At 35.6% G+C, this 26679-nt stretch overlaps 7 protein-coding genes, 2 long non-coding RNA genes, 3 other non-coding genes and 1 pseudogene across 17 annotated transcripts; 8 read left to right on the top strand and 5 right to left on the bottom strand.

Moving 5' to 3' along the window:
- Positions 1-2920: 2920 nt before the first annotated feature.
- Positions 2921-4938, bottom strand: AT2G20740 (Tetraspanin family protein). 3 transcript variants are annotated; one of them, NM_201764.1, is made up of 6 exons: positions 4685-4842; positions 4521-4580; positions 3940-4039; positions 3685-3765; positions 3488-3592; positions 2965-3395 (listed from the first exon to the last, which is right to left on the bottom strand). In NM_201764.1, the coding sequence occupies exons 2-6, from the start codon at positions 4562-4564 to the stop codon at positions 3183-3185; spliced, it is 543 nt and encodes a 180-aa protein (NP_973493.1). In that variant the 5' UTR covers positions 4565-4580; positions 4685-4842; the 3' UTR covers positions 2965-3182. The 3 variants fall into 3 exon arrangements, with proteins under 3 accessions (NP_179667.2, NP_973493.1, NP_973494.1); NM_127639.4 differs by having other exon boundaries at positions 2921-3395; positions 4521-4938; NM_201765.2 differs by lacking the exons at positions 4521-4580; positions 4685-4842 and having other exon boundaries at positions 3685-3963.
- A 40-nt stretch (positions 4939-4978) lies between these two features.
- On the top strand, positions 4979-7158 carry AT2G20725 (CAAX amino terminal protease family protein). The gene is made up of 4 exons (NM_127637.5): positions 4979-5216; positions 5305-5487; positions 5736-5957; positions 6030-7158. The coding sequence occupies exons 1-4, from the start codon at positions 5049-5051 to the stop codon at positions 6360-6362; spliced, it is 906 nt and encodes a 301-aa protein (NP_565483.1). The 5' UTR covers positions 4979-5048; the 3' UTR covers positions 6363-7158.
- A 54-nt stretch (positions 7159-7212) lies between these two features.
- AT2G20724 lies at positions 7213-7895 on the top strand (annotated as a pseudogene). Of its 2 annotated transcripts, one of them has the most exons (2): positions 7242-7324; positions 7401-7895. The 2 variants fall into 2 exon arrangements; another variant differs by having other exon boundaries at positions 7213-7883.
- A 657-nt stretch (positions 7896-8552) lies between these two features.
- Positions 8553-8626, top strand: AT2G20723. The gene has a single exon (NR_140642.1). It is a non-coding gene; the product is annotated as a snoRNA (small nucleolar RNA).
- Positions 8627-8692: 66 nt separating this feature from the next.
- Positions 8693-8767, top strand: AT2G20722. Its single transcript, NR_140641.1, has one exon. It is a non-coding gene; the product is annotated as a snoRNA (small nucleolar RNA).
- A 52-nt stretch (positions 8768-8819) lies between these two features.
- Positions 8820-8910, top strand: AT2G20721. The gene has a single exon (NR_140640.1). It is a non-coding gene; the product is annotated as a snoRNA (small nucleolar RNA).
- A 1444-nt stretch (positions 8911-10354) lies between these two features.
- Positions 10355-12653, top strand: AT2G20720 (Pentatricopeptide repeat (PPR) superfamily protein). The gene is made up of 2 exons (NM_127636.3): positions 10355-11221; positions 11300-12653. Exon 2 carries the CDS (start codon positions 11567-11569, stop codon positions 12464-12466), a length of 900 nt encoding a protein of 299 aa, NP_179664.2. The 5' UTR covers positions 10355-11221; positions 11300-11566; the 3' UTR covers positions 12467-12653.
- Positions 10876-12607, bottom strand: AT2G07335. The gene has a single exon (NR_140209.1). It is a non-coding gene; the product is annotated as an other RNA (long non-coding RNA).
- Positions 12631-14549, bottom strand: AT2G20710 (Tetratricopeptide repeat (TPR)-like superfamily protein). 2 transcript variants are annotated; one of them, NM_127635.4, is made up of 2 exons: positions 14093-14549; positions 12631-13952 (listed from the first exon to the last, which is right to left on the bottom strand). In NM_127635.4, the coding sequence occupies exons 1-2, from the start codon at positions 14363-14365 to the stop codon at positions 12753-12755; spliced, it is 1473 nt and encodes a 490-aa protein (NP_179663.1). In that variant the 5' UTR covers positions 14366-14549; the 3' UTR covers positions 12631-12752. The 2 variants fall into 2 exon arrangements, with proteins under 2 accessions (NP_179663.1, NP_973492.1); NM_201763.2 differs by having other exon boundaries at positions 12631-14469.
- Positions 12825-14076, top strand: AT2G07325. Its single transcript, NR_140208.1, has one exon. It is a non-coding gene; the product is annotated as an other RNA (long non-coding RNA).
- A 121-nt stretch (positions 14550-14670) lies between the features above and the next one.
- Positions 14671-15581, top strand: LLG2 (LORELEI-LIKE-GPI ANCHORED PROTEIN 2). Its single transcript, NM_127634.4, has 3 exons — positions 14671-14830; positions 14941-14997; positions 15108-15581. The coding sequence occupies exons 1-3, from the start codon at positions 14761-14763 to the stop codon at positions 15470-15472; spliced, it is 492 nt and encodes a 163-aa protein (NP_179662.2). The 5' UTR covers positions 14671-14760; the 3' UTR covers positions 15473-15581.
- Positions 15501-17170, bottom strand: AT2G20690 (lumazine-binding family protein). Its single transcript, NM_127633.3, has 2 exons — positions 16335-17170; positions 15501-15870 (listed from the first exon to the last, which is right to left on the bottom strand). The coding sequence occupies exons 1-2, from the start codon at positions 17131-17133 to the stop codon at positions 15854-15856; spliced, it is 816 nt and encodes a 271-aa protein (NP_565482.1). The 5' UTR covers positions 17134-17170; the 3' UTR covers positions 15501-15853.
- Positions 17171-17247: 77 nt separating this feature from the next.
- MAN2 (Glycosyl hydrolase superfamily protein) lies at positions 17248-20028 on the bottom strand. Its single transcript, NM_127632.3, has 5 exons — positions 19089-20028; positions 18565-18762; positions 18220-18342; positions 17893-18104; positions 17248-17814 (listed from the first exon to the last, which is right to left on the bottom strand). The coding sequence occupies exons 1-5, from the start codon at positions 19449-19451 to the stop codon at positions 17409-17411; spliced, it is 1302 nt and encodes a 433-aa protein (NP_179660.2). The 5' UTR covers positions 19452-20028; the 3' UTR covers positions 17248-17408.
- Positions 20029-26679: the final 6651 nt, after the last annotated feature.

Genomic DNA, 26679 nt, shown 5'->3' with positions numbered 1-26679 from the left:
ATCTAAGATTAGCAAAAGTGACAATTGTAAATAATCTTGGATTTGTTTGGTATTTGAAAATGGATTAATTTTTTATAATTGTAAATGGATTTTTTTTTCAGTCAATTCACGAGTTACCAATTTATTTTGACATCATCAGATTCAAAACTATTTAACTTAACTAATAAAATATAGAAAATGTGAAAAAACGATTTTCAAATTTGTGAGAAAAAACATAAACTTTCAAAATATCATTTATATCCCAAAGTTTTGTTTGATCTTTTAGTAAAATAGTTAAATTTTATTGATTTGTATGGATTAGGCATGTCGTAAAGTTAATCTGGTTAGGCTAGATTAGTTAATTTTTGTTGAAATTTGCTTATTCTAATATTTCAGATGAGTTTATTGCTGATATTATAATAACTTTATTTTTTGCATCGAATTGAAAGTCGGTGGGAAGAAAAATAAATAATCGCCAAAATGTTTAGCCAAAGACCATATTCGGCCTCCTAAGTAATTATCTTTTCTCATTATAACTACCTCTTTCGTTTTCCATACGTCTTTGCTGTCTGGAAAAATCAAGAAAAGTTTAAAAGTATTCGAGGCTTTTTGCTAGGATTAAGAATTGTGTGTGTTTTTTTTGAAAATTGTATTTCGATCTGAGGGATTTTGATTCCTTCACTAAATTAAATGACCACATAAAGAAAGATGTTGTTGTTTTGGCTAGATGTAGACTGTTAACTCGAAGTTTTTTTTTTGCTACTCATGTAAATATCATTTATGTGAAAAGTTAGGTTTTATAACAATGTTAAACCCTTACATATGATTCCTCGGAAAAAAAAAATTAAAACAAGGAGATTAAAAAAGTTTTGGGAGAGATCTTGGTAGATATCATTGCAGCCAAAACGCCATTAACTTTCAATAATTGCGTCTGATTCTTCTAGAGGTGATGATGTTCTTGATATCTCCATCGATGCACTTGAAGATAGTGACGGACGACAGTTGGATAATTGCGTCTGTTAACTGGAAGTTAACTCCATAATACTTTTTTTAACCGGTAACTTAACCTCATACCTAATTCACCTAATTCGACCAAATCAACAAAATTTAAATATTTTACTAAAAATGAACCAAAATTTTAAAATTTAAATAACAGTTTGAAAAATGCTCTTTCGTTCAAAATTTTAAAGCTTATGTTTTTTCACGATATTTTTCCTAATAAAATATGTCTACAGTTTTTCTTTGGAAGATTAAGACCACATTTGTTTTGCTCATGGAAAACAACACAACCTCTTTTTCTTTTTTTCTTTTTTTTGGACAAAAACAACACAACCTTTGTAAAATAAAAGATTTAATAAAAGTGTATCTGATCTTTATATGATAAGATTTGGAAATACAGAATCTTGATGGCCAATGCTTTGCTCACAGCGCATAAATCATTTCAGCATTCGAAGATACTAGTATTATTCTTTTAACTGTTTCCGAATTTTCGTACTTTTTTTTTAAATCAACACTCAACAACCACCAACCATGCTTAGTGCATTTTGTTTTGTTTTTGTAGATTCGGAGAACATAAAAAATGTTTTAAAACCTAATTTTGCAACATATAAGTTTTTTAAGAAAATAATAATTTTGATAGACCGCACATGACTCTCGCCACAATCCTTACTTTAGATTATTCGACCATTCTTATACTTTATTTATCTTTCTAAGAAAAAGCTTACAAGAAAATTATTCTTTATAGATACAACTTTGGAAGGAATTACTTCTAGAGTTTAAACTTCAGCTTACAAAGTTTGATGGCATAATGCTGGTTAAAGCGTAGTCCCAAAATTATGTGATATGACTCATTTGTAATGTTGTACGGTATACATGTGAACTATTTATGTATTTATTAAAGTTTATCTTAAGAACTGATAATTTCTATCGTTTCCTATTTAAATACGTTGATTGCTGCTTGTTAAGTGTTGTACCTAATTAACCTGTTTTTATCCCACTTCTGATTTTTTTTTAAAAATAAAAATGTTTCTTACAAAGTTTTGATATTGCTACTTCTACATCCGCAGATTGCCAGAGAGTTTGGTCTAAATGGGGACATATTCATTTCAAGTTCATGAAGCTCTTGGTCAAAACCTAGCCAATCATTTGGTTTCAAGATCATGTTCACAAAAATCCATGGAATCAGTGATATAATGAGAGCAATATCGATCGTGTTTTCCCACCATTGGATGATCAAACCTTGCAGTTCAAGGGTCAAGAACCGATAAACCACATTTTATTTCCTATAAACCTAACAAATTCATAGGACCCTCATGGAGCTGTAGAATCTAACTAATTTTAATAAGGTAAAAATCTATAGATAAGCATCGGAGATGAATGTAGATATAATGTGAGGCCTGAATTACACAAAATCAAGTGAAATGTATTTAGTTAACTACTTAATAATCATCATGAATACTGGATACATGTGTGCATTATTAAAGACTAGAGAAATATATTATTGACAACTTCAATTAAAAAACAGAGAATAGTTATTCAAATGAGAATGCTTTAGCTAAAAGTGTGAAAGTCAAATTGTATTATTGAGAATGACAACAAGCACAAGATGTTACGTAATTCATGAAATTACAAAATCACATGAGAGTATCAATAAAAACAGTTCATATACGAATCTTACAGTTCACAAATCTCATTACATTCTCAATTAATTCCTTCCTTCGTATATTTACACAATAAGACTTTATCCAATCTTTTCCCATGTGCCCCGTAAAGCCAATACGATTACTCATCGAATACCATTGGTGTTCCATTATTTTATTTGCTTATAACGAATTTGTGATGATGAGCAGTGATGCTATGGTTGGTTAACAATTAAATAGTAGACGAGTTTTGAGATTTTTTATATGTAATTAAAGGCAATTCCGACCAAGATATGACTAACCCTGTCCTGACAGAACTAGAACCATTTCATACCAACTAGCCTGCAGAATATAAATCTTGATAATTTTGGTCAACAATAGAGTGGAGAGAGATTTACATACATCACATAGTCTTTAATATGTAAGAACATCCCAAATATATGTATTCAACATTTACAAGAGATAAATAGTGAAAGAAAGAGATGCAATAAGAAGCCAAAGTAAATGCACACATGGAAAGAGCAGACTCTGCTTTGCCATTTTCTTCTACGAGTTTCTTTGTTTTCACCTCTCACCGGTTTGCCCTTTCATTAATCTAACTGTCCAAGCTCCCGGTTTGGCTCCATACATGGGTTCTCCAACAACGTATGGAGGCGGCTGACGAGCATCCTGCAGGAGTGCAACTGTGCTTACATTGTATTCATCGTCACTATCATAATGTCGGTGAGGGTGAGGTCCAAGAGCTTTGAGCAACATGGCTATTAAAACTGATAGACCCTGCCAATAAACAAAGGAACAATGTGAAGCGTTGAAACCAAACAATTTAGAAGCACCGTAAAGTAGAATCTTTTTGCTATTAGTTAAGATACCTGGACACAGACAATAGAGAGACCTATCCACTTGCAAATCTTGAAGTTTGACTCGATGAACTTAGAGAACTGGTGGAAAGCACCACTTGGATCCTCTGGAAAGTCCTGATGAAAGCTTCTAAAAGATTAGAATCTTGGGCGTGACAATAGAGAGCCACTCAAGATTTTTCAAAAGAAAAGAGATAGAGAAACTATACCTTTTTCCAGTCACGGTTTAGAAAGATATCGGCAACTACACCGCCTTCAACCATAGTTAGCAAGACTATGAATCCCATATACTGAACCCAGTCGATGAGCCAATAAACAGATGCATTATACACATAAAAAAAGAAACACAAGAAAGAATTCAGGAAGGAATGATGAAACTACCAAAGAAAAACAGGCTAACGTAGTGATGCTACAATTCATCAATAGAGTTGCAGGAACAACTTATAAAAAAAACAGAAGTTTACCAAGTAAAGGCAACATCCATTCACGGTTTCAGCAGCTATGTGCCCGGCACAAGTGACAACACAGAGAATGGCCCCGAGACCAAGAAATGAATAAATGAACCTGAAGCTCATAAGAAGATTGGTTCAGAAATTTTCATCAGCAATGGCATACTTCATATTTCATAACAATGATAACTTCCCCCTCACACAAAAACAAGATATGCCACTTTCCAGTGCCATCTTACAAGAATCCTGAAGCTATCTCTTCCATAGCCTAACTACTTCTAGACACCTCAAGCTTACAGAATTTATGATCTTTCCACGGGAAAAACATAGTTTCACCCCAACAAGATGTGTCACTCATTTCCAGTGCCATCAAATTTGAAAGACAAATCTTACAAGAATCTTAAAACTGTCTCTTCCAAAGCCTAACAACAGCTTCTAGCTTCCACACACCTCAAATCTTACAGAAATCTATGATCTTGTCTCTGCCTAAATTGCTCAGTACCGTTCTCCAACCACTCGGAATTTAAACAAAGATACAAACGCCCAAAAAGCCAGAAAGTGATCAAACACACAAAAAGATGAAACTTTCAACATACCACGGAACAGGGTGATCAGAATCAGCAAAAGGAAGATTTCCCATTTGTTCTTGCCATTGCCTAATCAGCCAAACAGCGTAGAGAATCATAGCAATCCCAACCATCCCAATTAGAGAATTCACGAGCTTTAACATGGACTGTAAACAACTTCTCACGATCCTCACCATCTTTAATAACCCAAAAAAAACCTAGACGAAGAGACCAGAGACAACCAACAACAAATTCTCTTCGTCTGTTGGGTCTAGGAAGAAGAGAAATCGATAAAGATAATAACTTTTGTAAATCCTGTTGCTCCAGATGTCTTCTCCTTTCTAAGCAAATCGTAAAGTTGTAATTTTTTTGATACTTGTTTTCCTTTTTTGAGCTAAGAAGATATCTATTGACAAAAAAAAAATCACACTTGATGCCAAAAAAAGAAAAACAATTATTTTGGATTACCACATAATTGAATTGGTCCATGGTAGTAACTTGAAAGGTCAAGTGGCTTGGCTATATGAAGAAGAGGAGACTCTCTGGTCAGAGACGGCGATGATTCTAGGCCGATGGGTTTCCTTCAGTTGCGGAAACACGCCGGTGACTAATTGTTCCGAACGACGACGACATACGGAGTTTCGTCGTCTCTCCTCTGCTAGTACTTGTCGACCTTCTCTCATATGCTCTTGTCTCAAAAGCAAATCCTCCCAAGAAACTACTCAGGTGCGTCTCCTTCCATTGATTAGGGATGAAGTTTTATTTTTTCGCTAGTTTTGACGGAGATTCTAATTCCAAGTCCGGTGCTTTATAGATTGAACAGTTGGGGAATGGAGAAGGGTTCTCAGTTTTGGCATCAGAGATTCCATGGGAGGATGATAACATATGGAGCACATTTGCTCTTTACATGTTCTCTCTGCATATTCCTCTCAGTTTTGGGGGTTTATCCATTGTTGCCAACATACTCCACCGGCAGGTTCTTGATCCTCAGACCCAAGTGAGTCTCCTTTCATTTTGTCTGGAAGGTTTACATTTACTATTAAGAGGAGACTGTTGGATATCTAGTTGAATTGTACACTTCAGAGATAAGCAAAGGGCAGAAGATTATACTTGCAGTTTGCAATTTAGTTTTCTTCCTATGTGAGATGCAATTTCGTTACGGTTCATGAGTGATGATCTGTATGCTTTTGATTCTGCAAAGTTGATTTTTAGTGTTGAATTTCATGGTGTGGTTACAATATACAGGTGCTATCACTTGTGGTTCTCCAAATGGTAGAACTTGCAGGGACAGTCTTGCTGCTGAGGACCACAGCGAAGCCTCAGTGCAAATCAATCAACTTTCTAAAGGGTAATAACGAAACAAGGGAAGGAAGAAACTGGGTGGTTGGCTCAGCATTGGGTTTGGGATGTCTTGTGGGCTTTATCTTCGTCACGTCGCTTGTAGCTGATCAACTCTTTGGCCCTAAGGTCTCCCCAATCGATCTACTACACCATTCTCTGCTAAGATGATTATCATTTTAACATGTTGTTTGATCTCAGGCTGTACATGAATCAGAATTGGAGAAGATAATGGTGAGCGGGGAAGTGGCGAGAAGCGGATGTTTTGCTCTCTACTGCGTAGTAGCTCCCATCCTTGAGGAGATAGTGTACAGACGCTTTCTCCTGACCTCCTTAGCGTCGAGAATGGAATGGTGGAAGGCACTAGTGATCAGCTCAGGAGTATTTGCTGCAGGTCACTTCTCAGGTGAGGATTTTGTGCAGCTGTTTGGGATAGGTTGCGGTCTCGGGTTATGTTACAGCTGGTCAGGGAACTTAGCCTCATCAGTGCTCGTCCACTCCTTGTACAATGCATTGACACTTCTCTTCTCTTAGCCACGTTCAGATGACAAGGAAAATTTCCCCACCGAACTCTCTTTGTTAAAGACAAGACAACGTATAAACTATAAACCACTACACTTGTTCCAAGCATTGTTCAAACGATCAAAGAAGATGGGCAACAAAGGGCAAGCATGATGAAGATGATGATTAAAGATCAAATTCTTAAATTTTGGAAGCCGTCCTTCACCTTCACATCCTCTCTATGGTTGATATATAAGAGCTTTTCTCCTATAACTCACTAGGTCCATACCAAGATATTTTTGCCTGCACATCGAGCTTTTCTTACAACAATAATCGAAGAATCTAAACCAAACGACTTCGTCAGTGCTCGTCCACTCCTTGTACAATGGCTTGACACTTGTCCTTACGCTACTCTTTTAGCCACGCCGTAACAGAGAAGGAAAATGGTTCCAACGAATCTTTCGTTGTCAAGACAAGACAGCGAATAAATAGAGTGTAAAACATAGATGATCTGTTCCTTAAAGCTTTAGAGAAAGAGTCGTCTTTATGAAAGAAAGTGTGTTGACTAAACCAACAAAACAAAAGGTAAATAAGAGCTTATTTAACAAGTAAAAAAGGTTAGGCTTTATTCCAATTTCCAAGTATATGTCACGGCTTAGTTTATGCAAGAATTGTAATAATACAAAATCAAAACTTGTTAATGGGGAAAAAGGGAAGCACCAACCAATAGGAATTGGTGGTCCATTACGTGATGAGGATTGCACAGCTGGCAATTGTCACCGCAAACATCAAACGGCCCTTCTTCCGCCACGTGTACAAAACCATTTTGGATCCGACGCACAAGATGATTCATTTAACTGGCAAAATTCACTTATGTTTGTTCAAATTTTCAACATAGGAAGGAAAGAAGATATATCTTTTAATAAAAGCAATGGCAAAATTAGGAAAAAAGAATTTTGGGAATCATAAAACAGCAGAGATAGCTTAACTTAGGTGTAAGGTTCCAATTAGTCTATTAATAACATTTCACAGCTAATTTATATTTACATATAAATCCCTTCTATATTACAGAGAGAGAGAGAGACAAGGACACAAACAAAACTTTTGAAGACATCTCTCACCTCCCGAGAGAAGAGAGAATCGAAGAAAGAAGAAGATGGGAGCATTTGAGGATCAGGTGAAGATGAGGGCGTTGGAGCTGAAACATCTGTTCAAGAAAGGCATCAAAGTTGTCGGCAAATCTTGTAAGAAGGGTTGGTCCAAAGTCAAGAACCTTCGTCGTTAGATTCTTCATTCTTGGCCTCTTCCATTACATCCTCTCCCTAATAATCTCTCTTTTGTCTTTGTTTTTGTTTATTTTTTTGAACTCTCATACTAAAGAGTTTTGTCTTCTTACTTTTTTTATGGGTTTCATATTTATTTATCTCTAAGTCTTTCTTAATTGTTGTTTTCTTCATTATCTTTGTTTTCTCCTCCTTGGATTTGTGGAGGATGTCAATACATCTTCTTTGATGGATATGAGATCTACTAATTATGATGCTAGAATTTACAGATTCTTTTTTACCATTCATTTTAAAGAAAAAAATAACATATTGGAGAATTACCTAAATGATTCTCTTTCAAATTTCAGCTTTACTTTAAAGATAAGCCTACATGAACCCTAGATTTTTCCTTTGCATTAACATGAACCCCATATTTTTTAAATTTGAACAAAAGGGAAAAACAAAAAGAGGAAAAAGAATAATGAAAAGCTTATGGTTATTTATTTTAAATGGCTGTTTTATCAAAAAGTTGAGCTTTAATGGGCCGGTATGGGCCTTTTTCCCAATTAGAAATTCGGTCGAGCTTTGATGGGCCGATATATGGGCCCTTTCCCAACGCTTAACGCCACAGTTGCAATATATAATGTTTGCTAGGGTTTCAAAGGAAGAAGAAGATATAAACAAACTCTTGGTGGCGGTGAGAAAAAACCATCAGGGCTCATGATCGATATTCTCTGAACTAGAGAAGCCAGTGAGCGATTCAGTTTCCATTATTACTATCAAAGCTTCGTACTTTTTGTTTTCGTCGCATGATGTCTTGTAGTTTTCTTGTTAATTGATAGAATTCTATTCATTGAATTAAGTAAAGTTGTGCTTTTTTAGCTTTTTCTCTTTGTGCTTTGCAAAGTCTTAACCTTTCTTATGTTTTGTTAGTATTTGTGAACTTGGGTTTAGATAAAGAGCCAGTGATGATTGAAAAAGATTGTCTACATTGTTTGATGTACCACTGAAATGAATTCTTTAATTAGTCTGAGGCTCATTGCTCCTTCAATTTTCCTGTCTGAGATTTGTATCTCTCTTTGCCATTGTTGCAGCTTTAAGGCCTATGATGATTCAAATTTTGCCTACATTGTTTGATAAACCAATGATATAACTTGTACAAAATGTTTTCTGAGGCCTTTAGTGTTGTTTACTTAGAGAATTTGATTATGATTTTTGACGGTGTGAGGCTGGTGATGATGTTTCATATCTTTGCCTACATTGCCTGATCAAAGCTATTTTTGGCTTTGAACAAGTGAGTGAATGATAAACTTCTGAAGCCTCATGAGTTTACTATTGTTAATTTTGCCTAGGAGGAGTGCTAGTTTTGTTGTAGTGTAGAGATTTTATATGCTCTATGTTGTTGTCTCCAACGAAATCCGTGAACTTGTTTAAATCTTACCATCTTAGTTATTTCGTAGTCGTTTGGTTGTCATACCTGAAATCTGTAGCAATATCTATAATAAACGAACTCGTATGTCAAATCATGGAAAATGGTTTAGAATGAATCTTTTGCTTGTGGAAATACTGGATTTGGTTTCGACCACACAAAGAAACTCTAATTCCTTGTTCATGATTTGGTAATACTTCCATCTCTTTGTCTTAACAATATGTAGAGGAAGAAGGATCACAACTGAGAATTCAAGCCTTGGCCTCTCCTCTCCTACTGGAATTTTATTTGGATGTGTCATGTTTCCATTTAACTTGTATTGTATGTTGGGTAAATTTCTTGTATTTAGAAGAGCCACAAGAAAATTTGGTTCTGACTAATGATTGTATGCTATTTTGAACTTGTTCCAACCACATTGTAATTTGGGGCTCAGTTCCATGATTTCCCTATCATTTTACTTGGAACATTATCTGCTTTTCCCACTATTTAACAAATGTCTTGAGTGTTGTTGACCATACGCCATTTCTCACATCCAAAACACAATGACATAAACATGACAGACGGGGCTCTAGCAGTGAATCAATCTATAAGATTAGCTCACGTTCTCTAAGCCCAATAACATACAAATCAAGGCCCAATCTAATAAGTGTAATCCAACGTGACTCAGAAGTCAGAACATCCTTGCTAGTTACTATAGTTGCTACTTGCTGCGTGTCCATTTGTCATTTGTAAAATTGTCCTTGTACGCCAAGCTAACCTTTATTTGCTTAACAAGTAGGAAGATAGATTTTAGCTTGACCTCCAAGGCAGTTCTACAAATGACAAATGGAAAGGAAGAGTCAAACTTGGTGGTTTATGATCAACTTTGTTATCTTTCGTTTACTTTGAATACATGCAACATAATCCATAAAATCGATAAAATTTTCATGGTAATATACTAATATTGGAAGTTAGAGTTTACTGATGTATAAACAAAGAGTGTTTAATATGTGTGTTTAGAAATTTTATTTATGCATGATAGCCATAACAATATAATTTATACAAGATACTAGACGTAAGAGAATTACTAATTTACTAAGTTGAAGATTTGATAGTAAAAACTGAGCCGCCATCATCATCCCCTTGTCGTTTGAAGTCTCTTGCCCATAAACGACAAAGACTTTTTGTTACTCCTCGTGTGATTTTATCTTTAAAACATTGGAAAAAAATGCTGAATTGTGAAATCGAATCACCGGTTTAAGCACTCATTAAAGACATTAAACCAAGGAACTAATTGTACCGGAGTCGGTTAAACAGTTTCAAGTGTTTGTTATAAAAAGCCGTGTTCGGTGATTCTGTATTCATGAGATTATAAACATGGCGTTTTACCTCTCTTCTTAGTCCTCTATCTTTCTCTGCTTCTTGTTGCATTCTTGTTCTTGCGTAGTAACACGATCATTCATATATTCATATTCATCTACGAAGTTTTTCGATTGTGTCAGTTGTGTGTTTTGTTGATTATTGTGTGTAGTTTTTTCATTTTGATCTTGCTGCATAAAGAAAGGGCCTATGATGGATTCAAATTAGCTGACATCGTTTGAGAAACCCAATGATGACGAACTTCTTACAATAATATATTCTGAGGCCTATAGTTTTTTTTGTTTTTCCTTATAAAATCATATTCGTATTTGAGAAGGCTTTGTGTTCATAATCTTTTTTGCTTACAATATTTCCATTGTACATGTTTAATTGCATTTACTTATATGAATTATGGATTAATCAAAGACTGGTAAGTACGTTTAATTTTTTTTTGTAGTGGGAGACTCAAACCGGATTTCTCTAATTCGAATCCGGTTAAGTGTCGTCGTATAGTGGACTTGGACAGAGACAGAGAAGACCTAGGGTTTGTTTTGTCGTGTGTCTGGGAATTGTGGTCTCTCTTTGGCTTGAGCATGAAGCATCTTCTCCGACAACAATTCAGTAATTTCTTCTGGATCCTTCCTTGCAGACGTTCCTTCGTTCATTTCCCCAAAACCATTCCTTCGCCGGAGCTCATTAATGACACTCTCAAGCGTCGGATCCAGAGAGTCCAAGATTCGTCAGTCTCCATCACTCCGTTGCTCCGAGAATGGTGCCAACGCGGAAATCAAACGGGACTTTCAAAACTCAGGAGCATCATTACCTCTCTTCACAGATCCAATCGCTTCTCTCACGCTCTCCAGGTTAGAGATTTCAAAAACAAGCAAAATTGGGACTTGTACAAATTTGTTAATCTTAGGTTTTTTTTTTTGTGCTATTAGGTATCGGATTGGATGATTGAACAAAAAGCCTATAAGCTGAGTTCAATGGATTTTGAGCGACGACTTTTCTTGGCTGCTAAAGTTGGTGGTGTGGAAGAAGCGGCTAAGTTCTTCGAGACTGTTCCTGTAGAAAAGAGAGATATTTATTTGTACAACGCTCTCTTGAGCTGCTGCAAAACACACAGCTCTTTGGGCATAGCTGAGACTACTTTTCAGAAGATGAGATAACTTGGTTTTGCTGATAACAATCCTCAATTCTATAGCACCATGCTCTGTCTCTACCATCAGGCTGAAGATCACGACATGGTGGTGAAGCTTCTTGGCGAGATGGACGAGAAAAAGATGCAACCCCAAGGACTATGCTTTGTCAAGCTCTTGACTTCTTACTCTATGGCATCTGTTGTAGATGTACAAGGTGTGGAGAAGTTTTTGAGCAAGTGGGAGGTGATGATTCAGGACAAATGGACCACATTCTACTTTCCAGGATTGGTCTACATACGAGCAGGATTTATGGAAAAGGGTTTAGCTTTGCTTCGTAGGTCAGAGACATTTGTTGATGACGGCTGTAGAGAAATCATATATGGATGTCTCATGACTGTTTATTGTAACGAGAATCTAACAGAGGATGTTTACCGTCTCTGGAACTTGGCTAAGGACTATGGGATATCCTTTGACAGTTCCAGATGTTCTGATATCGTCAAGGCGTTTACGAAGAAGGGTGATCTCGATGGGGTTATGGAAGAGTGGAATGAGTGTCCCAATCTTGATCTGATGGACTTTGGTCTCCAACATAGATGCGTGAAGGAGGAGGCTGAGAAGGTTGTTGATATGCTTGGGAAGAAGGAGAGCAAATGGGAGAGTTTGGCTCACAAGGTTAATACTTTGGTGGAGGATGAAGATGCTAAAGAAGAGGAGAGGAGGAAGAGAGTGGCAGAGGCCATGGAAGGGAGGCTGCATGACCGCTGGAACCCAAAGAACAGCATGGCTCTCTCCGCTTTTGCCTGCGTGCAATATGTGGAGGGTCGGAGAGACATGGAGAGTACAGCCGACATTCTGAGACTTCTGAATAAGCGAGAGCAAGTGTCGCATGCAATGGACAAAAACCGATTGAGCCTGAAGATGGTGGAGGCAATGAGAGGAGGAGGATACGTTGGTGGAGATGATTAACATATCAATTACAATTTTAGTTACTCTGTTTGTTATCTAGTTTAGCATTAATCTATTAGGCGTTTCTGAGGAAACACATTACACATCAATGATAGCTTCACATTGGTTGGTGGAGAGACTAAAGTATAAAATCAATTTGTAACTCTCATTGCTATATAGTTAACATTAATCTATTATTAGTTAACTCATTTAAGACAAGCTTAAGCCCAAAAAATGCTTGTGGATGAAACGAACTTGCATTTATCCAAATGGTTATAAGACTTCATTGTTTGGAATGTGTCACTTTCTAGATTCGTACTTCTCTTTCCTCAACGTATCGACCTTTTCCCATTGCATCGACTATCTTCCAACTCAGTCCAGCACCGTTCATGTCGTACAGTAGCTGATCGTATGAAATGTGTCCTCGCTCGCTTAACAGTCTCAAAATCTTTCTCAAACCCTCCATGTCTCTTTGACCCTCCAGATAATCCACACAGCTCATCAGCACAACCTGGTGTGGTCTCCACCCTGGCTTGCTCACCTCTATTGCTCTCTTCCATTTCTCCACCGCCTTCTCCATTTTACCCGCCATCTTGTACCCAAGAGCTAAACGCTCCCATGTGCTTGTATCCTCCACTCTCCACTTCTGGACCAATATATTTACTACTTCCTCTGCCTTCTCCATCATTCCTTTCTTGCAGTAACCCGTTATTAACAAGTGTGGGATCCGAATATCGAAAAGGGAGTGTCCAGCTTCCCACTCTTCCATAATTTTCTCCACCTCCTCTATGTCATCCATCTTCAAGAGTGCACTGATCACGCTTATGTATCCAGTGTTGTAGAACCCGTCCAGCTCCTTGTACAAGCTCCAGAGACGGTACACCTCTTCTTTCTTACCTGCAGCTCCATAGAATGACATGAGAACCTCATAGGCATGCTTTCTTTTCTGAGCATTCACCATCTGCTCTGATTTACGCAGCATCTCTAGAGCCTTTTCAGTTAATCCAGCCTTTATGTAGCCATTCGCTGTATCGGCGTAAGTGCGCCAGTCCAAATGAAGCCCCTGGTCAGCCTCACAACGCATAAGAAACTTCTCCATCCCCTCTACATCAGATACAACCGAATAAGCATGCAACCGCGTGTTCACTGTGAAGATGTCTGGCTTCACAGTCTCATCCTCCATTTCGCGCAGCAGCTTCTCAACCATTGTGTATTTCCCAGTCCGGACATAGAGATTCAGCATCACATTGTAGGGAAGACAACCTTTAAGGAAGCCAAGCTCTTTCATCTCCTGAAACACTTGCTCAGCTTTGTGCAACACCTTCTTGCTCGCATAGCAGTTCAAGAGAGCACCGTAGAGATGGTAGTTCCTCCTCTCCATAGGAATAGTTTCGAAAAACTTCTCTGCTTCTCCCAAACCACCAACTTTAGCAATCAAATCAAGCCGAATCGCAACATCTCCTTCAGAGATCTCATGAACTCTATGCTCACTCATCCAATCTGATATCTAACATCATCACAATAACAACAAGAAGAGAAAAGATACCATTTTTAAGATTTGGATTCGTATTATCACAGAGTAACAACAACAAAAAAGATGAACTTTTTTTTGAAAGTAAGCAACAGAGGAATCCAGAAATGAGAGACCTGGAGAGCGTGAGAGAAACGGCTGAACTTTCGAAGCATCTTGATGATGCTATGGAGCTCCGAAGTCTTAACCAGATTCCCTTGATCAAGCCATCCATCCAACACTTTGATAATCGAAGCAGAGGGATCTCCGGATCTCGCGACCCGACGCTGCAGAGTGTCGTAAGGGTCCAACGGCGATGGTGTGGTCTTGCCGGAGTGGAAAAGGAAGCTCCTTCTGAGAATGTAATTTGGCTTTGGAAGAACAAGACGAAGAAGAAGAAGATGCTTCATACTTGGGCCGTGATACAGATTTCAAAACAGAGAAGCTAAGGTTTAAGGTTTAAGGTTTAACATTTTGCAAGTTGGAGGAAAAAAATCAAACCTTTGGGATAGATTTTGTAACGAATTCAACTTCTGTTTACTCGTCAAGCTTACTCAAGTATAGGGTTTAGAGCAGAGTACTGACACGGCGTCGTTTAGGCTATAATATGGGTTAGGTTCAATGTCAATTTCTCAAAACCCCATATTAATGATACTTTTGTAATGATTCCGAAATTGTCTCTCGTCCTATAACTTTCATCTTACTAAAAAAGAAACAGAAATACCCCCACAAAAAATGGAAGTAATGGAAAAAGAAAAGAGAAGAGAAGAGAAGAGAAGAGAAGAGAGGAAGAATCAGAGAAACAATGGAGATTTCTCCTTACTGTCTGCTTTCTCTTCTTCCCATTTTCCTCCTCTCTGGTTTCTCCCTTTCATGTAATTCTCTCCTCAATTTCTTGATGATTTGTTTTCTTTTTCTTACTATGTTCATGTTCATTATAAAAAGAGAGACCATTGTTAAAAAGTTAATGAATTTGAATGTGCAGATGATGAATTTGATGGTCACGCAGCAACAAGCAGAGCTCTTCTTCAGACAAGGACAAGTAAAGATCATCCTTCCTAATTGATGATTCTAATATCGTTTAGAATATATATGTAGACACATTAATCTTTAAGTATGGATCTTCTGTTTTCTTTGTTGGTATTGAAACAGCCTGCAAAGAAGATTTTGCTAACAAGAACTACACAATCATAACAAGCAGATGCAAAGGACCAAATTATCCGGCAAATGTGTGTTGCTCCGCCTTCAAGGACTTTGCTTGCCCTTTTGCAGAAGTTCTTAACGACGAAAAGAACGATTGTGCCTCCACAATGTTCAGCTACATCAACCTTTACGGTCGTTATCCTCCTGGAATCTTTGCCAACATGTGTAAAGAGGGCAAAGAAGGTCTTGACTGCACTGATGTCACCCAGTCCGCATCCGCAACTTCTGATTCTATCCCACGTGCCTCCACAACTGCATCTCTCGCGGTTCTTTCTACCTTCCTCGTTCTGTGTCTTTTGTTCTTATCGTCTTGAAGTCTTAATAACACATCTCAGAACTTGTTTTATGGGTAAAAACACATTTATATATGCCTCTTGGTCTTATGTATACAACTCCCTTTCTTATAAACTTCTCGAAACACTTAAAGATATACATATGAAGGTCTAACAAAAGCATAACAGAATCTAAGTTTTAAAAGGGGCACTGCCATATTACAAAATTTGATTCTTGGGTTTATTACACGAATGATTTGATCATCATTACTCAATAAGGTTGATTTACTTTTCTCACCGCGCCTAAATGCGTGGACTGTTCACTAGCACCATTACGAAGAAACAGAGGTTAAGATACATATAACCCCAGGCCAAAAGGTCAAGCTCCGCTCAACAAAGCTCCCACTCCCAAGTCCCATCAAATCAAATATTTTCTTTTCCTGCAACCCATACAACAGAATGCTTCTTAGTTCAACAACTACAAGATGTTCTTCAGACAAGTTTTGCTTATACATGGCGACCAGAGATCTCCAAACAATACCAAATACAATGCCCCCCAATTGAATAAGCTTCCTCAACAATTTAGCTGAGCAGAGTGATTAGGGAAAAATGAAATACACATATCCCCCACAACAAGAACAAAACTAAAAGTTTCTCAGACAAAGACAGTTGAGCCAAGTGACTAGACACTCGGACTATTGCATAAAACAATGTACTAAATCTACTGATGATGATTCCTTGCAAAAGGAGAGCTCAGATCGAAGCATTCTGAGAACACTGCTGTAAATCATAGTTCTAAACAAGTTTAAGCTCAGGACTTAGAAGATCGATAGCAATCAACACCATTCATTCTCCTCCAAATCAATCCTACCAAAAAGACTTAAACTTTAAGTTTCCTAGTTACCTTTGGAGAAGCCACCACTGGTGAGAAGCCTCTCAACATACTTCCCCATGATATCAACCTCAAGATTCACTTTCTGCCCAATCTTCTTAGTCGGAATCACTACATTCTGTTGCGTATAAGCAATCATCATGAAATTGAAACAGCTCTCTTCATCAAACACATCAACAACCGTCAAGCTAGTCCCATCAACAGCCACAAATCCTTTAGGCACAATGTATTTCAACAAACCCTTGTCAGCTTTCACCTTCACCCACAAAGAATCACCCTCTACCTCCATTGATTCAATCACTCCCGTCCCATCCACGTGTCCCTGAACCACGTGTCCACCCATCCTGCTCACTGGCTGCAACGCACGCTCCAGATTCACCGGAGATCCTTTCTTTAACTCCTCCAACGATGTTTTTCTCAGCGTCTCCGGTGCTAACCCTACTGTGAACTCCTCTGCGTTAAACTCCGTCACCGTTAAACAAGTACCGTTCACGGCGATACTGTCACCGAGCTTCACGTCCTCTAACACCACTCTCGCTCCGATTTTGAGGTCGAATCCTCCGTGATCGGCCATTCCCAAGTCCTTGACTTCACCCATTTCCTCCACGATTCCAGTAAACACGGACCGGATGCTGAGATTTTGCCTCCGGTGATGCGTTCTTGATCTTCCACATGATGTCTTGAGAGAAAGCTTCGATGACTTAGAGACGCAATCAAATCTGAGATTAGTCACTGATTCTCCAGTTCTGAAGGATTGTGGAAGACATACTTTGGGGATAAGGTTGATACAATGAGTACGAGCCGCCATCATTTCTCAAGAACCAAACTTTTTGGCCTCACAGTTTCTCAAGAACCAAACTTTAGAGATTTTAGGTTGTGAACAAATGAACGGGGCAAAATTGGAATAAATACGAAGTTAGAGGATCAAAATACAAAAATTTGAAAATCGGTTACTTTGACTCAAAGCTTCAAGCTTTTTGAGAAAAAAGCAAAATGGGAAGGTTAAATTTACTATCTCTTATATAAAGGTTTTGAGTTTGGTTATATGCCCATATGAGAGGCAAGAACAAAAAAGAATCTGTATTCTCATGGTCTATGGGAACACATTTCTATGGACTTCTTGTCAAGAAGATGGCGTCCAGTGATTCGACTCAATCTGCAAGACTGTTCAATCATTAATCTCTGAATGGAGTCTTGCTCCCATGGGACTATTCCAAAGTCATCGTTGAAACCTTCCATGCCTTCTATCAGAAACTGCCACACTAGTGTTCCTGCACCAGACCGCTTCCTCTTGGCTGATTTGTAAATAACATCAAAGATGGTTCTGTAGAACCGATCCCGCTGCGATGGATCGTAGTCCTTGTTCAGATTCGAGAGTCCAAACTCGGTGAACAGAACAGGCTTCTTCAGTTCCTTGTCCCCATCTTCAATGTGAGATAGCATCCATTTTACAACGAACTTGAGTTTTTCTTCAAACCCTTGATCGTGAAACCTGCCAAAGTTTCAAACTTTGTGGTTTACAAACAAGATTTCCACACATTTGTTCACACAGTTCTTAACAGAGGCTTACCAGTGATCAGGGTAGATATGAACCGAGGCAAAATCGATGTTTGGCGAATCAGAGTTTCGAACAAAATCTGACCCAAGCTCAGAGGCCCACCGTTCGGGGTTAACTGTCAGCTTTTTTGGGCTACTGGGACCGTAGAACCCTTCCAAGCCAACAGTTAGAAGATGCTTGTTGTCAATTGATTTAATGAATGCTGTCATTTCGTTAATCCAGTCCTTTAAATCCACATACCAGAAAAAGAAACCACAAGAGTAACATTACTAATTTTCTCAACAATTACTAATGATCCAATGCTGGACAAGAAAACCACCAAAATGAAGGAGAACTCACTTGTAGAGTATCCCCAGAGACATCAGACATGCAGCGAGGCTCGTTTATCAACTCCCATGCAAAAATTGTTGGGTCGTTTCTGTACTCAATCCCGGTTAAAGAGTTTTTACGGGTCAGCAGCACCTGGCATATGAAAATGAGAGTAATTACAAGCTCAACATCAATTACACAACCATGAAAAATCAAAGCCTATAAGTGAAGAAAAGCTTTTGTGCGGAAACTTATCCAAGTCTACCGGTCAAGCGAGAACAAAGTTTCTGAATTCAGTATCTAATTCAACTATGATGATCAAGACTAACACATCCATCTTCACATAGAAAAGAAATAAGATTAAAAAAAACATACCGTGAGATAATTCTTGAAGTATCTGCGGATAGATGGGTCAAAGAAGAAGGAATCATTGGATGAGCTGAGGCCTACACCTTCCTGCCATGCCCAATTGACGTACTGAGTTTTCCCTCCATAAGCTTGTAAGTTATTCACTAAGCTCAGAAGCAACCTAACACCATGTGTTTTGGCCTCTGCGATTACATGATCTAAGGCCTGACCACATTAATATAAACTTTGTTAAGAGAGAGAGAGGAGATCAGATTATAAGGAGACCGAACACATAAAGTGGCTAACGATGAACATTGTCCAAGCTTCAGACTGAGAACAGGATAAGTAAAAATCAAACTGAATGAACAATAAGCCTTGAAATATGCATTGCAAACGATAACAAATGCAGGAAGAAGTAAGTAGTTGAACTGCTCAGGAAGAGAGATATTAATGGATGATGCATTCCCCTACTAGTCTATATCTTATCATCTTCGTTGACATTCTGATTAAAATAAGTTGAACGAAGACTAAATATGTCGGCAAAAAGATACCTTGAAAACTCGTTCATCGAATCTACCAGGAGAGATCTGAAGAGCATTGTAGCCTCCATCATTAAAAGCCCATGTTCTACAAACAGTGAGACCCATTTTAGCTCCAGCTTCAAGCATAGCACTAACGCGATGTCTACTATGATCATTCACAGCATGGTCCATGAACCAATAAGAGTTCCAACCATTCACATACAGAGCCTTACCATCGACCACAAACTGTGTCCCATTCCGTTTCACGAATGCTAACTCGCCCTCCGTTTTGAGACCGAACCACAAATCTCCAAAGGAGAGATAGATAAAAGCCACACATGTAAGGAAACCTAGAATTGGTATCACTGGCCCGTTCCCTGTAGGAGCCGCCATGCCTCTTCTTCCTCTTATTAGATTCTGATATTTCACAATCGCTTGTAATCTCGCCAGTTTCTTCCGATTCCTCACCAATTAATCCAAATCTCACCCAGATAGAGAAATAAAAATTAATCCTTTTGAGAGAAATGTAATCAAAGTTTCAACCTTTATTGACACAGTGACACCCAAAAGATCAAAATGTGTCCACGTTTCGGACGATGTGAAGAAAATCTCAGAAAACCCAGATTTTATTATAAGAAAACAAAAGAACTCAGAATTGAAAATGTCTCCTTTTACACTTTGAGCCCAAAAAAAGAGAACTTGATGAATACACACATAACAGATCTCTCTCTCTATCGCTATGTGGAGACTGGTTTCAAGTACATTAAGTTCAAGAGGTGGCGGCAAGAAGGCTCAGGATCTATCATTCACAATTTACAACTAGATAGATATTGTGATCCCCAGTAAAAGAAGAGAGATATGAGAATGATGAATGATGAATGATGAATGATGAATGATGAAGAAGGAAGAAGAAAGGTAGCAAGTAAGAATCAGGATACACGCACTTTGATGTGTGTGTGTGTGTGTTGTGTTGTGGTTAAGTATGCGTTAATTTCGGATGGGCTTTTACGGTAGAACGTTGGTATCATTAACCCACCAGATCTGCCACACAAGGGACTTAAATTTCTCATTTGGTATTTAATCCAATCCATAATACTAATACTACAGAAGAGAAGAGTGAAGACAGTGAAAAGTAAATAATACTTGTTGTCAAAAACATTTTTTCGTAGTTATTTATTCCAAAACAAAATAACTAATGTATGGTTATGTATGTACAAAGAATTAATTTTAATTTAATTCCAAAATATAATAAATTTTGACGAACTAGGGTAAGTGAAAAAAAAAAGTTGGGTTCGGTTTCACAATAAAATGTCATGTTCTACATGTTTGTTGGATTTGAAACCTTGACTAATTTATTGAAGGTCATGTTACAATACAACGGTAGAGTGCAAACATATAAGAGAGAGAGTTGTTCAATCTCGAGTAAGTTGATTATAACATGAGCTTCCATTATTGTAAGTTGTACTTATTAGTTATTTGATCAAAGGAACGTGTCCTTAGCCCCACCAAACTAGTATACCATCATGTTTTCTTTTTCTCTTTTGTTATTTGTTTTAAAAAAAATTTCGTTTACGTTTTCAATTATTTTTTTATTTTTTAGTTTAATCCAATAGGGACGTAAAACTAGGAAAACATTTTTTGAAGAGTAAAGAGACGTTCATGTTCGATTAGACAATGATCCTAGCAATTACACATCTACGTATAGATAGCTGATATGCTAAGAAAAATAAGTAATCTTCTGACTAATCTAATTTTATTGTGATTTGGAGAGAAAAAAAAAAACTTGCTGCCAACAACATGTGTAACCCTGCCCTCTGAGGGGCTCCACCGCTTAATGCGTCATGGAATACCTTCATATGAAGATCAATAATTAAAAATAGCTATTAATGTCAGTGCATGTATAATTGTATATTAAGTATGTGTTGTTGAACACGGTTCATTCAAATTTAAAACTGAGACAAAGATAAAAATAAATCTTTGTCTAGGAGTTTTTCCTAAACAATCTCTACAAAAATATAGACCACATGTTGAGTGTCATTAGGACTCAGATTCTCACAAGTCATGTGAGTAATTTAACTTATTTTCCTCTTTAGATTTGACAAATGTTCAACCATGTGAATCCCACATAAAATAGTACTTTCTTACTATAAAATCTAACATTTTCAACAACAAAAATAAAATCTAACATTTTATATATTTGCTTAAGTTAATTTCTGTTAAATCTATCTTATGTTGGTAAATTAATATTTCATAATATCACAAAATCAATGCCAATATTTGGGTTTTTTTTTTCCTTTATATATTTGTATCAAATTGGAGATGCTCTAAGGGAAGTACCAAAAGAAAAACACTGTCGGTGACTATTATTCCCATATTAAAGAAATCATTGTGGACGGTTTTATATAATTGGCTTTCATGGAGAATAATATTCAAAGTGTAAAATTTGTTATCAGCATTCTAATACAGTGTTTTAATTATATGAAAATGAGCATGTAATGATTTATTTTAAAGTTAAAATTACAAAAGTATGGCACTAATTTCGCGCCACTTTGCAGCTTACTCATACATATAAGGTGATCAAAGTGGAGGAGTTCATCAAATCACGACTTTAGTTATGACTTATGACCATTCACGTTCACCACTTCTCTTTCTATAAGTAGAGAGAATTTATATTTTGGACGAATTTGGCGACTCTAAAGTATTATCTAACACCAGAAAGGTAACAAAATGTTCATTTAGCATTCTTCAACAACAGTTTCGCTCATTAGAGATCATTCTTCGACAATCGAGTATATCAATTTCATAAGATTGATTTATAAGACAAAATTTTATAATTTAAAAGCTAGTAAAATATTATGTATTTCTCTATGCATGCTTTGATCACAATTGCTCAGTTTAAACTGTAACACTCAAACGCACCACAGATTGATTTTGTAAGTTTTCGGATACGTTTATGTATCCTTTAATCACCTTATTTAACCTTCTACACCCGTGTACGACACGGATTAACCCCTAGTTAAGACATGATGTACATAACGTTAGCTAACTAAAATTGCGTTTAGATCTCATGCACAAAAGAAATTGATGGAGTTTAATTTAATTTGTGACCCAATAGGCCCAAAAAGGCCATCAATTAGAGACTCATATTAATCTTTGGTAGGCACATAGACATCACTTGTTGAATAACCTACACAATGTTTGACTAGGATGATCATCAACTCAGCCAACTTTGGTTATTTCAAGGAATCATCAACAGAATTTTCCTATTTTTTTTAAAAAAACTAAAATATAATAATAATTTATTTGTATAACCTTTGCTTAAATTAATCTTTTGGTTTTCATAAAAGAAAATTTTGTCTTCTCATAAAATATGTATTTTATTAATTCCAATACACTTGTTGATGTTGTAAGAAAACTTCTTAAGCAAAAACAATGTGAAAGCAGCCTTATTAGTATTTTTCTTGTTAAACAATAGAAAAGAAGCTTATTCAACGAATTTTTTAGAGCTTTCGTGAATCTTGGAATAATTTAGTTAGATTTACTCATTATATTATAAAATCAAAGAAGTTCAGCGCTTACAATTTCAATTTATTTGTCAGATGCAGAATTGATCAATAACACAAAATGAGAAGGTATTGCCAAGTGTTCATCATACTCACATTGCAAGTAACTATCAAATGATCTATATTCGACCGGACTAAGTAGTTATGCATATATAAAAATCCAATGTGTGACGTAAATAGCTATGGAAGAAGTCCAATAAGTTTTAAATTAAAGTAAAACTTTTATACGAGTACATTTGATTTCTTACGTAAGACATAGACAGTGTCAGTGTGTCCGAAATCAAAACCCCGAATCATCTACAAGTATTCACCATTCTGGTCTAGTGTCTATAATATCAAAACCAAACAAATTTGGGGTAAATTAAAAAAAAAAACCATACATAATTAAAACGACCAAGTATCATTATCTTAATTGGTAAAAACTTTAGGTAAAACTTAAAGGTCGCCGGTTCGAGTGATGCTTGGTACGAAACTAATATTACATGGTGTGGTTTTGGGTCTGGAGGATTATGGCATTCGGCCCAAAATCTCTTAGTATTCAAAAAAAAAAAAAAATTTAAACGAATAAATGGCTAAATAGTTACATGTAGTAGTACTACTACACCAAAGTTTAAATCAAAGTTTTACACCAAAAAAAAGAAAAAAATCTGGATTAAAGTAAACCCCAATTAATTAATCATGCGTGGGATTGACTCATTTTGACATCATAGTATGTGTTTAGAAACGTTTTTTTTAGCAAATTTCTAGTCATCAAGAGTAAGTAACATTAGATAGAGCGTAAGGAAAAAAAAAATACATTAGGATTATTATGATTATGGCATTCGGCCCAAAACCTCTTAGTATTCAAAAAAAAAAAAAAAAATTTAAAACGAATAAATGGCTAAATAGTTACATGTAGTAGTACTACTACTTGGTTTGCATAATCTGAATCAAAGTTTTACACCAAAAAAAAAGAAAAAAATCTGGATTAAAGTAAACCCCAATTAATTAATCATGCGTGGGATTGACTCATTTTGACATCATAGTATGTGTTTAGAAACGTTTTTTTTAGCAAATTTCTAGTCATCAAGAGTAAGTAACATTAGATGGAGCGTAAGGAAAAAAAAAATACATTAGGATTATTATGATTATGGCATTCGGCCCAAAACCTCTTAGTATTCAAAAAAAAAAAAAAATTTAAAACGAATAAATGGCTAAATAGTTACATGTAGTAGTACTACTACTTGGTTTGCATAATCTGAATCAAAGTTTTACACCAAAAAAAAAGAAAAAAATCTGGATTAAAGTAAACCCCAATTAATTAATCATGCGTGGGATTGACTCATTTTGACATCATAGTATGTGTTTAGAAACGTTTTTTTTAGCAAATTTCTAATCATCAAGAGTAAGTAACATTAGATGGAGCGTAAGGAAAAAAAAATACATTAGGATTATTATGATTATGGCATTCGGCCCAAAATCTCTTAGTATTCAAAAAAAAAAAAAAAAAATTTAAAACGAATAAATGGCTAAATAGTTACATGTAGTAGTACTACTACTTGGTTTGCATAATCTGAATCAAAGTTTTACACCAAAAAAAAGAAAAAAATCTGGATTAAAGTAAACCCCAATTAATTAATCATGCGTGGAATTGACTCATTTTGACATCATAGTATGTGTTTAGAAACGTTTTTTTTAGCAAATTTCTAGTCATCAAGAGTAAGTAACATTAGATAGAGCGTAAGGAAAAAAAAAATACATTAGGATTATTATGATTATGGCATTCGGCCCAAAATCTCTTAGTATTCAAAAAAAAAAAAAAAAAATTTAAAACGAATAAATGGCTAAATAGTTACATGTAGTAGTACTACTACTTGGTTTGCATAATCTGAATCAAAGTTTTACACCAAAAAAAAGAAAAAAATCTGGATTAAAGTAAACCCCAATTAATTAATCATGCGTGGAATTGACTCATTTTGACATCATAGTATGTGTTTAGAAACGTTTTTTTTAGCAAATTTCTAGTCATCAAGAGTAAGTAACATTAGATGGAGCGTAAGGAAAAAAAAAATACATTAGAATTATTATGATTATGGCATTCGGCCCAAAATCTCTTAGTATTCAAAAAAAAAAAAAAAAATTTAAAACGAATAAATGGCTAAATAGTTACATATAGTAGTACTACTACTTGGTTTGCATAATCTGAATCAAAGTTTTACACCAAAAAAAAGAAAAAAATCTGGATTAAAGTAAACCCCAATTAATTAATCATGCGTGGGATTGACTCATTTTTACATCATAGTATGTGTTTAGAAACGTTTTTTTTAGCAAATTTCTAGTCATCAAGAGTAAGTAACATTAGATGGAGCGTAAGGAAAAAAAAAATACATTAGGATTATTATGATTATGGCATTCGGCCCAAAATCTCTTAGTATTCAAAAAAAAAAAAAAAAAATTTAAAACGAATAAATAGCTAAATAGTTACATGTAGTAGTACTACTACTTGGTTTGCATAATCTGAATCAAAGTTTTACACCAAAAAAAAGAAAAAAATCTGGATTAAAGTAAACCCCAATTAATTAATCATGCGTGGGATTGACTCATTTTGACATCATAGTATGTGTTTAGAAACATTTTTTTTAGCAAATTTCTAGTCATCAAGAGTAAGTAACATTAGATGGAGCGTAAGGAAAAAAAAAATACATTAGGATTATTATGATTATGGCATTCGGCCCAAAATCTCTTAGTATTCAAAAAAAAAAAAAAAAAATTTAAAACGAATAAATAGCTAAATAGTTACATGTAGTAGTACTACTACTTGGTTTGCATAATCTGAATCAAAGTTTTACACCAAAAAAAAGAAAAAAATCTGGATTAAAGTAAACCCCAATTAATTAATCATGCGTGGGATTGACTCATTTTGACATCATAGTATGTGTTTAGAAACGTTTTTTTTAGCAAATTTCTAGTCATCAAGAGTAAGTAACATTAGATGGAGCGTAAGGAAAAAAAAAATACATTAGGATTATTATGATTATGGCATTCGGCCCAAAATCTCTTAGTATTCAAAAAAAAAAAAAAAAAAATTTAAAACGAATAAATAGCTAAATAGTTACATGTAGTAGTACTACTACTTGGTTTGCATAATCTGAATCAAAGTTTTACACCAAAAAAAAGAAAAACATCTGGATTAAAGTAAACCCCAATTAATTAATCATGCGTGGGATTGACTCATTTTGACATCATAGTATGTGTTTAGAAACGTTTTTTAGCAAATTTCTAATCATCAAGAGTAAGTAACATTAGATGGAGCGTAAGGAAAAAAAAATACATTAGGATTATTATGATTATGGCATTCGGCCCAAAATCTCTTAGTATTCAAAAAAAAAAAAAAAAAATTTAAAACGAATAAATAGCTAAATAGTTACATGTAGTAGTACTACTACTTGGTTTGCATAATCTGAATCAAAGTTTTACACCAAAAAAAAAAAAAACATCTGGATTAAAGTAAACCCCAATTAATTAATCATGCGTGGGATTGACTCATTTTGACATCATAGTATGTGTTTAGAAACGTTTTTTTTAGCAAATTTCTAGTCATCAAGAGTAAGTAACATTAGATGGAGCATAAAGAAAAAAAAAATACATTAGGATTATTATGATTATGGCATTCGGCCCAAAATCTCTTAGTATTCAAAAAAAAAAAAAAAAATTTTAAACGAATAAATGGCTAAATAGTTACATGTAGTAGTACTACTACTTGGTTTGCATAATCTGAATCAAAGTTTTACACCAAAAAAAAAAAAAACATCTGGATTAAAGTAAACCCCAATTAATTAATCATGCGTGGGATTGACTCATTTTGACATCATAGTATGTATTTAGAAACTTTTTTTTTAACAAATTTCTAGTCATAAGAGTAAGGAACATTAGATGAGCATAAGGAAAAAAAAAATACATTAGGACAAATGTTAATTTGGAATCTCTTAAATTTAGATTTTTTTAAAAATGTCTATCTGTTTTTCTTCTAGATAAAAGTGTTTCATATTATCCATATATATTACTTTTAAAGAAATCTT

This window comes from Arabidopsis thaliana, chromosome 2 (genome assembly GCF_000001735.4).
Source record: "Arabidopsis thaliana chromosome 2, partial sequence".
In the NCBI taxonomy this organism is placed as follows: domain Eukaryota; kingdom Viridiplantae; phylum Streptophyta; class Magnoliopsida; order Brassicales; family Brassicaceae; genus Arabidopsis; species Arabidopsis thaliana.
Note: the sequence above shows the minus strand (reverse complement) of the source record. Positions and strands in the feature narration are given on the sequence as shown.

Excerpts from the sequence above, each read along its gene's own strand:
- AT2G20720 (NM_127636.3), top strand. The coding sequence starts at position 11,567 with ATGCTCTGTCTCTACCATCAGGCTGAAGATCACGACATGGTGGTGAAG.
- AT2G20740 (NM_127639.4), bottom strand. The coding sequence starts at position 4,687 with ATGGTGAGGATCGTGAGAAGTTGTTTACAGTCCATGTTAAAGCTCGTG. Across the intron at positions 4,040-4,520 it reads TCTGATCACCCTGTTCCGTG|GTTCATTTATTCATTTCTTG; the intron begins GTATGTTGAAAG and ends TATGAGCTTCAG. Across the intron at positions 3,766-3,939 it reads ATGGATGTTGCCTTTACTTG|TATATGGGATTCATAGTCTT; the intron begins GTAAACTTCTGT and ends GACTGGGTTCAG.
- AT2G20725 (NM_127637.5), top strand. The coding sequence starts at position 5,049 with ATGATTCTAGGCCGATGGGTTTCCTTCAGTTGCGGAAACACGCCGGTG. Across the intron at positions 5,217-5,304 it reads CCTCCCAAGAAACTACTCAG|ATTGAACAGTTGGGGAATGG; the intron begins GTGCGTCTCCTT and ends GGTGCTTTATAG. Across the intron at positions 5,958-6,029 it reads ATCAACTCTTTGGCCCTAAG|GCTGTACATGAATCAGAATT; the intron begins GTCTCCCCAATC and ends GTTTGATCTCAG.
- LLG2 (NM_127634.4), top strand. The coding sequence starts at position 14,761 with ATGGAGATTTCTCCTTACTGTCTGCTTTCTCTTCTTCCCATTTTCCTC. Across the intron at positions 14,831-14,940 it reads CTCTGGTTTCTCCCTTTCAT|ATGATGAATTTGATGGTCAC; the intron begins GTAATTCTCTCC and ends TTGAATGTGCAG. Across the intron at positions 14,998-15,107 it reads TCTTCTTCAGACAAGGACAA|CCTGCAAAGAAGATTTTGCT; the intron begins GTAAAGATCATC and ends GTATTGAAACAG.
- AT2G20710 (NM_127635.4), bottom strand. The coding sequence starts at position 14,365 with ATGAAGCATCTTCTTCTTCTTCGTCTTGTTCTTCCAAAGCCAAATTAC. Across the intron at positions 13,953-14,092 it reads GTTTCTCTCACGCTCTCCAG|ATATCAGATTGGATGAGTGA; the intron begins GTCTCTCATTTC and ends TGATGATGTTAG.
- AT2G20690 (NM_127633.3), bottom strand. The coding sequence starts at position 17,133 with ATGATGGCGGCTCGTACTCATTGTATCAACCTTATCCCCAAAGTATGT.
- MAN2 (NM_127632.3), bottom strand. The coding sequence starts at position 19,451 with ATGGCGGCTCCTACAGGGAACGGGCCAGTGATACCAATTCTAGGTTTC. Across the intron at positions 18,763-19,088 it reads TCGATGAACGAGTTTTCAAG|GCCTTAGATCATGTAATCGC; the intron begins GTATCTTTTTGC and ends TAATGTGGTCAG. Across the intron at positions 17,815-17,892 it reads CATATCTACCCTGATCACTG|GTTTCACGATCAAGGGTTTG; the intron begins GTAAGCCTCTGT and ends AAACTTTGGCAG.